At 61.1% G+C, this 12,076-nt stretch overlaps 1 protein-coding gene across 1 annotated transcript; it reads left to right on the top strand.

The window, feature by feature from the left end:
- Window positions 1–427: 427 nt before the first annotated feature.
- Window positions 428–11,451, top strand: ARHGAP44 (Rho GTPase activating protein 44). Its single transcript, XM_075719623.1, has 13 exons — window positions 428–478; window positions 564–645; window positions 1,482–1,609; window positions 1,754–1,865; window positions 3,784–3,865; window positions 4,775–4,855; window positions 4,941–5,054; window positions 5,193–5,284; window positions 5,588–5,768; window positions 6,647–6,868; window positions 8,521–8,577; window positions 8,612–9,114; window positions 11,300–11,451. Exons 1-13 carry the CDS (start codon window positions 428–430, stop codon window positions 11,449–11,451), a joined length of 1,857 nt encoding a protein of 618 aa, XP_075575738.1.
- The last annotated feature ends 625 nt before the right edge of the window (window positions 11,452–12,076 follow it).

Raw genomic sequence — 12,076 nt, 5'->3', positions numbered from 1 at the left:
CCCCTGTGTTATCAGCACTGTTTGCAGCACAGATCCAAAACGTAGCCCCGTACTAGCTACTGTGAAGGAAATGAACTCTACTGCAGTCAGAACCAGCACAGGCTGACAGGTTGCTTCCAAGTAGCTCTCGCTTCCAGAGAGCTTGTTGCGAGGCCCTGGCTAACCATGGGCTCTGGAAGGAGGGGGGCGAGGGTGGAGCCATTTGCACGGCAGCAGAAAGCAAACCCCCGCAGTGCTGCTGTATATCCAACATCTCAAGGACATCTTGGGCGGGTGCTGCAACGTGCCGCGTTGCACATTGGCTCCTGATGTGACCGAGCTGGTCCCTCCCGGTGGCCTCCGAAAGGGCTGTCATGGTAGCATCAGAGCAGCACGAGTGGGACAGCAGCTAATTCTCTGCTCTCCGCAGGACCAGCTCTCGGCTGACATGTACAATTTTGTGGCCAAAGAAGTAGACTATGCAAACTATTTTCAAACCGTAAGTGCCACCCGTCCCCACGGGACTCCTCCGTCCCCATCCCCAGCCATAGGGGTGACAGCTGGTGCCATCTCTCCCCCCCCAGCTGATCGAGGTGCAGGCAGAGTACCACCGGAAATCCTTAGCGCTTTTGCAGAATGTCCTGCCTCAAATTAAAGCCCAGCAGGGTAAGTGCCCGCGGGGTCCCGCTCCTGCATGCGACGCCAAGGGCTCTGCATCACACCGGAGCCATGCGGGGCTTCGCTGCGGTGACGAGCTGGCTGCAGTGTGTCCCTGCAGCATGGCGTGGTGCTGGGTTTGTGGCTGAGCATCCTCCCTTTGCTTGCCCCATCTGCATCCCACCTGCCCTGGTGCTGGGGAGGGCGTCCCCATCCGACTTGGTCATGGGGGGCAGGATCTGGCCACCTGCATGGAGGGGGGCGGGGAAACCTGCCCGAATATCCCCATCGAGCGCAGCACTGGAGGTGGGAACCCAGCGCCAAGGAGCGGGGCTTGGGGCTTTGCTTTGTGGTGTGCCATCTGTGCAGGAGCTGGGCTGGGAGACCGAGGTCAGGGAAAGTCCCGCACGATGGCCCCGAGAGCAGCGCATTCCCCGGGGCAGGGCTCGGGGTGCTGCCATTGCTGCAGCGGGGCAGGGAGTGATTTGTATTTTATTTTTTTCTCTCGATCCCACAAAATATTCCTGCCTCAAACTGTGATGGAAGAAGGGGGAATATATTGCAAAGGTTTGCCCGTGATTGCTTCCCCCGGAAAACGTTATCCAGCCCCTTTGAAATGTCCTGTGTGATGATTGGAAAACAATTTGTTTGGATTTCATCTTTAAAAAGCACTTCCCGAGCCGCCCAGGACAGAGGTGCGGGGTCCTGTTGTTTTAGCAACACCCAAATGGAATATTTTGCTGCCGAAATGCTGTGATCCAAGGGCCTTTCGGGGAGGGGCTGCCGGATCTGGCACCGTCCCCGCCGTGTCCTCTCCTTCCTCTCACCCCCTCTGCCTGTCACAGAGGCATGGATGGAGAAGCCCTCCTTCGGGAAGCCCTTGGAGGAGCACCTGGCTGTCAGCGGGCGGGAGATCGCCTTCCCCGTGGAGGCTTGCGTGACGATGCTGCTGGAGTGCGGCATGCAGGAGGAGGTGGGTCCCATGTCCTACCACCTTTGGTTGGGCATGATGAAAGGGGACATGGGTGCCTCCAAGGTGGGGATGAGGAACTGGGGGGCTTTGGGGATATCCCCGGCCCCAAAGATTGTCTGACACTCTCCCGTGTCCTCTGCGAAGGGTCTCTTCCGAGTGGCTCCCTCAGCCTCCAAGCTCAAGAAACTCAAGGCCGCCCTGGACTGCTGCGTGGTGGACGTGCAGGAGTACTCAGCCGACCCACATGCCATCGCAGGTAGAGGCTGCCTTGGGGTGAGGGGGTTGGGGGTAAGCAGGATGGCCCATTCAGCCCCCAAGAGCCAACCATGGGCACCCAGAGGTGGTCATCAGTGGCATGAAGTCTAGTTGGAGGCCAGTAACTAGTGGTGTAGTGCAGGGGTTGATACTGGGTCTGGTCCTGATTAACATCTTCATTAATGATGCGGATGATGGGGCAGGGTGTACCCTCAGCAAGTTGGCAGATGACACCAAACTGGGAGGAGTGGCTGGTGCACCAGAGGGTCATGCTGCCATCCAGAGGGACCTGGACAGGCTGGAGAAATGGGCTGAGGGAGACCTCTGGAAGTTCAGCGAGAGGAAGTGCCAAGTCCTGTCCCTGGGGAGGAGCATCCCCAGGCACCAGGACATGCTGGGGCCACTCAGCTGGAAAGCAGCTTGGTAGAGATGGCCTTGGGGGTCCTGGTGGCCACCAACCTGACCATGGGCTGGCAACGTGAAGGCAAATAGTGTTGTGGGCTGCACTGGGAGGAGCGATGCCAGCAGGTCAAGGGAGGTGATCCTGCTCCTCTGCTCAGCACTAGTGAGGCCACACCTGGAGTGCTGGGTCTAGTGCTGGGCACTGTAAGAGAGACATGGACATACTGGACAGTCTCCAGTGAAAGGCCATGAAGATGATGAAGGGCCTGGAGCATCTCTTCTTGGAGGAAAGGCTGAAGGAGCTAGAACTGTTCAGCCTGGAGCAGAGAAGGCTTGTGGGGGGGATCTCATCGATTCATATAAATACTTGCAGGGAGGGTGCAAAGAAGACAAGAGCTCTTTCCGGTGGTGCCCAGTGCCAGGACCAGAGGCAATGGGCACCAGCTGAACCACAGGAGGTTCCCTCTGAACATCAGAAGACACTTTGTCACTGTGCAGGTGACCAAACACTGGCACAAGTTGCCCAAGGACGTGACTAGTCCCCATCCTTGGAGGTAACTCAGAAGCCATCAGGACACAGTCATGGGCAACCAGCTCTGGTGGTCTTGCTGGAGCAGGGCTGGACCAGATGACCTCCAGAAGTCCCTTCCCACCTCAACCCTTCTGTGATTTGTCCCAAAGCCTTTGAATAGTAAAGACAGAATATACGGAGGGAGAAATGCGGGTGCAGAAATAGAACTCTTGGCGGAACTGGAGACATTGAGGAGTTGCCAAGGAGCACAAACAAGTTTGGGTAGCTTTGACCTGCACATCCCCTCCCCAGCCAAGGGCTCAAGCAGTGCTTTTGGTCGCAGGCAAGAAAGAAAACAGGGATGCAGTCGTAATCCAAAGCGGTGGCAGGGCTCTGGTGACACTAATGAGGGTGACACTAATGAGGGTGACACTGATGAGGAGAGGCTCCGCAGGAGCAGGGAGTGGTCAGGAAGATTCACATGTGTTATCATCAAGCTTGCCATCTGCTCTGTACCTCTTCTGGAGCAAAGACCCTCTCCAAGCACAGATCTGAGCATGCAGGGCTGCTATTAAGCATTAATTGGGTTTAAATGCCAGTCAGCTGCCCCCATCCTGGGCTGGGCTCTCCGGCAGGTGCAGGATTGGACCCTGGTTTCCTACTGACTGCAATGGGAACATTTTCCCAGCGCAAGGAGCTGTTAATGTCGTAGGCAAAAATGAGTGATGAAGAGCTGGGTGAACCCCTGTGGAGGCAAAAATGGTGGAGGGAATTGGGGCGGCGCTAGGAGGGAGCAGGTGGAGGTGGCAAGGTGGTTGCTGTGGGTCAGGGGATGCTATGGGCTCCACCAAGCTGGAGGGACTAACAGGTGTTTTGGGACGCATCAGTGGGGAGTTTGGGAGGGATGAGTCAAAATGGTGAGGAGCGAAACTGCTCGGTGCCTGGTGGCCAGTGCCACCTGCGGTACCTCCCGTGATGCCAAGCCTCATTCCTTCGTGTGCCACAGGAGCCCTCAAGTCCTACCTGCGAGAGCTGCCAGAGCCCCTCATGACATTTGAGCTGTACGAGGAGTGGATCCAGGCCTCCAAGTGAGTCTGGGGGATCTCCACCATTCCTCTGTGACATGGGTGGTGGCATCCATGGTCCCCATGGATGGTTTGGGGCTGTGAGTTATTTCTGACATGGCTCACAGCATTTGGGATGTTTCCTCTGGGGTCTGAGAGCCAGGAGGTGTGATGCTACTTGAGCATCGTGGATCCCAGCAGCAAGCATGGCCTTGATGCCCCCCAACCCTGATGTCCCCACCGTGGTCCAGAGCACCCTGGCCAAGGTGGCTGAGCTCTCCCAGCATCTTTCAGCAAGCCCGTGGGTGCCGGGCACTAGTGCTGTTTCTACACGGGTGTGCAAACCCTGGGGCACAGCTGGCTGAGGGAGCTCCCACCTGCTTTGCTGGGGTGCTCTGCACTGTGAAACCCCCAAACCCAGGAGGATTAGGCCAGCTGAGGTGGCACCAGCGTGCCTGCTCCACCATGGGAGGTGTTTGGGGTAGAGGGTGAGGGGCAGAGGGAGGTGGGAGAAGGAGCATCTCCTGTTAGGGTGGGAACCACCTCAGTGGTGCCTGAATACAGGTCTGACCACGTCCCCCACCTGCCCTGGGAGCGCTGGAGCATGGCAGGGACATGGCAGTGGGTCGATGGAGGGGACAGTCCCTGAGGGTGGCACATGGGGGAGCGGGCTGTTGTTTTGGGGGCTGTTTGCAGTAATTTCCTCTTCCAAAGTGAACACATCCCCAAAACACAAACCTTGAGGGGGCTGTACAGAGGTAAGGAGAGGACCAGCATCCAGCCTGCAGCCAAAAGTTTTCCTTCTCATTTTGGCTGGGTTTTTTGGCAGCAGCCTGTGGGTCTCGCAGGGTCCCTGAGGGCAGGGCTGGCAGGATCGAAAGCCCTGGGGTTGGGTGGGGATGGGGGATGACCCTCTCGCCCACCTCCCTGCAGCATCGCGGAGCAGGAGAAGCGGCTGCAGGCTCTCTGGAGCGCCTGTGAGAAGCTGCCCAAAGCCAACTACAACAACATCAGGTGAGCCTGGGGCCAGTGGGACCCGGGATGGGGATGGAGAGGGTGCGATCCTGACGCACCAACACAGCTTGGCTCTGCTTCCCAGGTACCTGATTAAATTCCTGGCCAAGCTGACTGAGTACCAGGACACGAATAAAATGACGCCAAGCAATGTGGCCATCGTGCTGGGGCCCAACCTCCTCTGGCCACAGGCAGATGGGTAAGGAATCCAGGCGGAAAGCGAGCATGCCAGAGGGATGCTGGGGAAGGGGGTAAGGGGAGGTCTGGGGCCAAAATCCCGCCAGGAATAAGGCCAAGCTGTGGTGGGGTTGCTGAGCCGCTGCCCACCACCTTGCAGGAACATGACGGAGATGATGACAACCGTCTCGCTGCAGATTGTGGGCATCATCGAGCCGCTCATCCAGCACGCTGACTGGTTCTTCCCCGGAGGTAGGCTGTGCTCCATGGCTGTGGCGGGGCGGGATGGGCTTTGGGGGACCTCCTGGCCCTCGCTGGGGACAGGGTGCTGAGCTCCCATATTTATTTTTGCCAGCCCCCTCTGCTTGCCTTGACTTGGGGGGAGGGGCAGGGCAGGGCAGGGCTCAGGCAGAGATCTGGCGAGATTCATCACAGCAGTGAGCCCAACCCAGCCACTCTGGGACCCCCGAGCATTCCTGTGGTGCCAGTACCCCCATTCCACCCCTCGCTGAGGACGCACAACCCAATGTCCCCCCCCGCTTCCTGCCCCCCCAGACATTGAGTTCAACGTGACAGGCAACTACGGCAGCCCCATGCACGTCAACCACAATGCCAACTACAGCTCCATGCCCTCCCCGGACATGGACCACGCGGACCGCCGGCAGCACGACCAGGCACGGCGGCCCCTCAGCGTTGCCACGGACAACATGATGCTGGAGTTTTACAAGAAGGATGGGTAGGGTCTTTGCAGTGCCAGGGTTTGGGGAGAGGGAGATGGTGGCATTGCCACCACCCTGGGTGGGGGTGGCACTGAGCTGGTGGAGGCTGGGTGGTCCTGGGGTGGGAAGACCCCCTGCTCTCCATGCTGGGCTCTTGGGGATGCTCAGGTGAGCCTGGGGCTTGATGCCTGCCCTGAGCCCGCTGGAGATGGGAGCAGGGTAGCCTGTGGCATGGCACTGGGGCTGTGCAGTGATGGAGTTGGGTGCCCTGGTGTCCCCAGGGCCTGCGGGCTGTGCTCCTGGGGAAAGATCCCCACTCCCAGCCTATGTGTGCCCTCCCCCTCAATGCCACCTCGCAGGGACCGCAGCCAGTCGGGTTGGCTCCAGAAAACACCCCCAGGGTTCTCCCCATCTCCAAAAAACATCCCAAGCTCTCTCCATCACTGGCATAGCCTGGTCCCCACCATGCCCCTCCTGGCCCCTCTCTCAAAGCCCCTTGAGCTTGCAGCTCCTTTTCTGAGCAGTGGGGTCTCACCCTGTGCACTGTCGAGTTTTAGGGGTTTTTTACACTAATAATTGTGTGTTTCTGCACATGCAGCCTTAGGAAAATCCAAAGGTACTGTATCCTCTGCAGCGGTGCTGGGAGGGTGCTGGGAGGACGCTGGGAGAATGGTGGTGCCTGCTGGTACCCAGGGAAGGGAGAGGTGGCCGGTGGGTGACACAAGAACATCCCCCATTGCCACCCCTGCCCTATTGCCATGGAGGTTCATTCCCAGCAGCTTCCCAGTGGAAGAGCACTTTTAGGGACCAGGCACCCCAAAGGAGCCACGGTGCGGTGCCAGCGGTCCCCTCCCGCCAGGTGGGTGCTGAGAGCCTGTCTCTGTGTCCCCCCCAGCATGGGCGTCAGGGTGATGGACACCTCGTGGGTGGCTCGCCGAGGCACCTCAGTGGTGCGCAAGGCGTCCTCCACCCCGCCGGCCGCTCAGCCCCCCGCGCCACCCACCGAGCTCCCCGCCGCACCCCACTCGCCCATTCCTGAGCAATCGCCGGATATTTCAGCTACACCTTCCCCGCCTCCCACCAGCTTCGGCTTCCCCCCGGGAGCCGAGCGGACAAGGTAAGGCCACCAGCACCCCTGTGTCCCCAGCCCAGGCATCCTCCCCCTGTGTGAATCCAGCAGCAAACCAACCCCATGGCCACGCCAGAGGCAGCGGGAGAGGATGCTCAGCATCCCTGGGAGAGGAGCAGCATCCCGGGGGCAGCAGATGGAGAGGATGCTCAGCATCCCTACAGCCACTGCAATGTCCCCGTCCTGCTGGCCCCGCGGGAACCGTGCCGCCTTCGGGGATTTTCCTGTGAGTCCCTTGTCCAGCTCGCAGCAGGTGTCGCTGCGCCGTAGTGAAATTTGGGCTGGAGGTGCCACGAAGATGCAAGGAAAAGCCTAAAGGAGCCCAGCATCCCTTGAGTCCTTCCTCTGCCCGAGGGCTGTGTCTGACTTTAATTTGCATGGGCCAGATGGGAGAAAGCACCTAAATTCCATTTTTCTGCCCCAAAACGGGGAGATGAGCTTTGCAGCCACCCATGAGCAGTGCTCTGCCCTGGGGTGCACCCATGGGTGGGGGTGGCAGCCCCGGCTGGGTCGTGCTGTGGGGCCGGGTCCTGGTGTGGTGGGACAAGGTGGGGGGGCTTTGGCACTGCAAGGGCTCGGCCGCCGCTCTCCCCTGTCCCCCCCGCCCACGCTTCTGCTCTTTTATTATTTTTTCCTCCTTTTTTTTTTTTTTTTTTTGCCTTTTTTTATGGTGTTTCTGGACATTTTGCAGCAGGGATGGCCTGGCGTCTGTCTGGCCAGATGGCGGCTCCAACCCCCCCCGGGACCCCCGGCTGCTGGCCCCGTCCCCCTCCGTGGGTGCAGCCCCTCTGGCCGGGCTGCAGCCGGAGCCTTCCTCGCCCCTGTTCCTCCTCCTCGCTGTTCGCTCCTCACCCCGGCGCCAAGCCTCGCTCCCTCCGCCTCTCCCTCCCCCCGTTGCACCGCCCCCAAAACGGGCTCCCCCCGGTGCCCCCCGCCCTGCCGCTCCCCCGGGGCAGCCGCCCGCCCGCCCGAGCCGCAGGATCGGGCCCGGCGAGGTAACCCCGGGGAACCCCAAACCGGGGGGGCGGGGGGCTCGGTGGCCCCGTCACCGCTGTCCCCGGGGGGTGCCGTGGGTCCCGCAGCGGGCTGGGGGCTGAGACACCCCTGCCGAGGCCGGGGTTAACCCCCCCGGGACCCCCGGCCCCCCCAGCCCCGCCCGGGGGCTGCGCTCCGGGCCTCCGCCTGCCGCGGTGGGCGGGGGGCGGCGGGAGGAGCGGGTGGGGTGCAGGAAGGACCTCACGGCTCTCCCTTCTTCTTCCTTCTCTTTTTTTATTTGCCTTTTTATTTTTTATTATTACTGTTCATTTTTAATTTTTTAATTTGTATTTCACTTTTTTATTTTTATTTTAAAATTCATTTGTGTTTTATTTTTATTTTCTTGTCTATTATTATTTTTATTTTCTTATATTTAATTTTATTTAACTTTTACTTTTTAATTATTTCGTTCTATTTTATTTCGGTTTGGTCTTTACTTTTTATTTTATTTTTATTTAATTATTTGGAATTTTTATTTTTATTTAATTTTTTGGTTTTCGTTATCTTTTTAAAATTTTTTTGTCTCTATTTTTGATCCATTTTTTCTTTTCTTCCTTTTTCTGTTCCTTTCCTTTCGTTTCTCGCCCTGTTTCTTCCCGCCCCAGCACTTTAAAGCCCAAGGAGCTGTCCCCGGGGGCCGGGCAGCACCGCGGCAGCCCCGGGCCGGGCAGCGGGCAGCCGCCGCCCGCCGAGCAGAGCCCGCGCGCCCTGCGCAAAGGTAGGAGCGGGGCCGGGGGTGGCGGGGGGGTCCCCGCTCGGTGTGACCCCCCCAGCGCCCTCACCCCCCCCCCCCCCCCCCCCCCGTTGTCTCTGTCTCGCAGTGGCCAAGAAGCTGGCGCCCATCCCGCCCCGGGCGGCCGCGGGGGAGCAGGGCGGGGGGCAGCCCTCCCCCGCCAGCCTCTCCCCCACCCCCCCCAGCACCCCCTCCCCCTACGGCCCCGCCGCCCCCCCGGGCCCCTGCCCGCCCGCCGGGCAGCCGCCCCCCGCCCCGCCGCCGCCGCCGCCGCCGCCGCCGCCGCCGCCCCCGCTCCTGCCGCCCCCCGCCGCCGCCCCCCCCAAGTCCCGCCCCACGCCCAAGCCGCGGCCGCGCCCCGCGCTGCCGCCGCCGCCCCAGCCCCCCCCGGCCGCCCCCGGGCCCCCCCAGCCCCCGGAGCCGCCCCGCCTGGACGCCGCGGGCCCCGGGGACGGCGCGCCCACAGGTAACGCCGGGCGGGGGGCGGGAGCCGGGGCTCGGCTGGCGGCAGTGGCTCGGGGGGGGGCAGCCGGTCGTGTCCCAGGGTTTGGTGGGGGTGGCCCTGGGAGGGTGGCGACGGGAAGGTGATGATGTCCCCGGGAAGGTGGCAGCGTCCCTGGAAGGGCGGGAGTGTCGCCGGGAAGGTGGCACCGTCACCGGCAAGGGGTGATGATGTCCCCGGGAAGGTGGCAGCGTCCCTGGAATGTGGTGATGCAGTCAGGAGGGTGGCGGCGGAGTCCCTGAGGAGGTGGCAGTGTCCCTGGAAAGGCAGAGCTGTCCTCTGGAAGGTGGTGATGGCCCCAGGAAGGTGACAGTGACTCTGGCAAAGTGGAACTGTTCCCAGGAAAGTGCAGTGTCCCTGGGAAGGTGGCAGTGTCCCCGGGAAGGTAATGATGTCCCCAAGAAGGTGGTGATGTCCCTGGGGCAGTGGCAATGCACTCAAGAAGGTGGCAACGTCCCTGGGAAAGTGGCAGCATCACAGGGAAGGTGGTGATGGCCCCGGGAAGGTGCCAATGTACCTGGGAAGGTGGTGATGATCCCGGAAAGATGGAACTGTCCCCAGGAAGGTGGTGACCTACTCAGGAAGGTGGCAGCATCCCTGGGAGGGTGGCCATATACTCAGGAGGGTGGTGATGTCCCTGGAAAAGTGGAACTGTCCCCAGGAAGGTGGTGGTGGCGGCCTCAGAAAGGTGGCAATGTACCTGGGAAGGTGGCAGTGTCCTCAGGAAGGTGACAAAGTCCACGGTGAGGTGGAACTGTCCCCAGAAAGGTAACAAGGTGCTCGGAAAGGTGGCAACATCCTTGGGAAGTTGGCTGTGTCCCTGGGAAGGTGCAGCGTCCCCAGGAAGATGACAGTGTCCCTGGAAAGGTGGAACTGTCACTGGGAAAGTGGCAGCATCCTTGGGAAGGTGTTGATGTCCCCGGGAAGGTGGTGATGTCCCTGGAAAGGTGACAACGTCCCCAGGAAGATGACAGTGTCCCTGGAAAGGTGGAACTGTCACTGGGAAAGTGGCAGCATCCTTGGGAAGGTGGTGATGTCCCCGGGAAGGTGGTGATGTCCCTGGAAAGGTGACAACGTCCCCAGGAAGGTGGCGATGTTCCTGGCAAGGCAGAACTGTCCCCAGGAGGGTGGCATCATCCCTGGGAAGCACCATGAGGCTGTTCCTGCTGTCTTGACCTCCCTGTCCCCAGGTTTTGGTGGTGGTGTCCCCCCCCGCTGGTGTCCCTGCAGCAGCGGGGCTGTGCTGTTTGAAGGGGACGGACAGGGTGATGCTTTGGAAGTGCCAGGTGGCATCGGGGACCCTGGGGGACACAGAGGCCGGGGGAGCGCGGGGCCAGGCATGGCTGGGAGTCCCCCAGCTCCGGCCCAGCTGGCCACGGGGGCTCTGCTCCTCCGCGTCCCAGCCTGCCTGCAAGGGGGGACAGCACGGGCGGCAGCGAGCCCCCGGGCGCCCTGCAGAGCCGGGGCTAGGCGCTCCCCAGGCGGGCTGCCTGCCTTTGGTGCGGCACTGGCATCGGTGCGGCTCTGGCGTCACACGCTGGCATTGCACCCTGGCACCAGTGCAGCCCCAGTATTGCACCCCAGCAGCGCCGTGGCCCTGACGCCGCACCCTGCCCTTGCATGCCAGCATTGCGCCCAGGCGTGCGTGCGCCCTGGCATGGCACCCAGGCGTCAGCGCAGCCCTGACGTCGCACCCCGGCATCGGTGCAGCCCTGGCATTGCACCCTGGCATGGGTGCAGCTCCTCCGCCGTACGCGTGCAGGAGCTGCTGCCCGTCGTGGGGTCCCCGAGCCGGCAGCAGGCGCAGGCAGAAGTGCTTTTCCTGCCTGCGGGTGGGTTGCTCCGCTCTCAGCAAGGGCCGGCGGTGACGCTGCTGCCTTGGGCCGTGGGTCGCCCTGCGTCGCTTCACTTGTGCTGCCTCGCCCTGCGGGTCCCTCAGGAGGGGAGACAGCAGTGTCACCTGTGCTTGGTGGCAGGAGAGCAGAGCATCGTGGGGGACAGTGGGGACATCCGGGCTGGTGTCACAGGCTCCGGCGAGGGTGGAGCAGCACAGACCATGGTGACATCCCTGGTTGTGGCACTGACATGGCGCCAGCCCCGGCGAGGTGTCCTGCCACCACGGCGTCCCCCTGACTCTACCTTCCCGCAGGTCTGCTCCGTTTTGAGGTCCCCTCCCTCCACGTCCCCCCGGATGCCGCCCTGTGCCGGGACCCACCGGAGGCACCGCAGAGACTCTCGGGGCCGGGCCTGGCCGCCCGGCAGGAGGAGGAGGAGGAGGAATCGGAGAGCACAGCCCTATGACAGTGTCCCTGTCCCCAAGCTCATCCTTGCAGCACCCAGGGGCCAGCACCGGCCACTGGCACTGAGGGCCACTGGCACGCCGGTTTTGGGTGGCAAAGCACCCGGTTTGGGGGTGGTTGCTGGTTTTTATTTCATTTTTTTTCGCCTTATCCAGACTTTGCCTTTCGACTGGGTGCCTGTGTCTCCCCCCACCCCGCAGCACCCACGGTCCTGGGGCGATGCCACCATCTCCTCCGTGCCCCGATGGCAGGTGCCACCAGGTACCGGCCAGGTGACAACGAGCTTATCGGCGCTTTGCAGTGGGATATCATTTCTTTGGCTTCTTCCCCCTCCGCTTATTTGCCGGAGCAGGATGGGACCTGACCAGCAATAACCTGGGGATGCAGGATGTGGCCCCCGTCGGGCTCTTGGGGTGCTGGCGGGTGAGGGCACGCGTCCCTCGGCACCCGCTGTCCCCGTGGGTTGGTGGCTTTGGTCGTGCATGTGAAGACAAATTAACCTTTTATCCTTTCCAGAGAGATAAGAGAGAGAGATAGAGATATATATATATCGGCAGAGATATATATATATTATATATTTGTATATATATATAGAAAAAATATAGAGAGATTTGTTTTATTTGGAG

The sequence above is a fragment of the Pelecanus crispus genome, chromosome 12, assembly GCF_030463565.1.
Source record: "Pelecanus crispus isolate bPelCri1 chromosome 12, bPelCri1.pri, whole genome shotgun sequence".
Classification (NCBI taxonomy): Eukaryota; Metazoa; Chordata; class Aves; order Pelecaniformes; family Pelecanidae; genus Pelecanus; species Pelecanus crispus.
Note: the sequence above shows the minus strand (reverse complement) of the source record. Positions and strands in the feature narration are given on the sequence as shown.

Coding starts and splice junctions, on each gene's coding strand:
- ARHGAP44 (XM_075719623.1), top strand. CDS start 428: ATGTACAATTTTGTGGCCAAAGAAGTAGACTATGCAAACTATTTTCAA. Junction 5,055..5,192: donor CTCTGGCCACAGGCAGATGG/GTAAGGAATCCA, acceptor ACCACCTTGCAG/GAACATGACGGAGATGATGA. Junction 9,115..11,299: donor CGGGGACGGCGCGCCCACAG/GTAACGCCGGGC, acceptor ACCTTCCCGCAG/GTCTGCTCCGTTTTGAGGTC.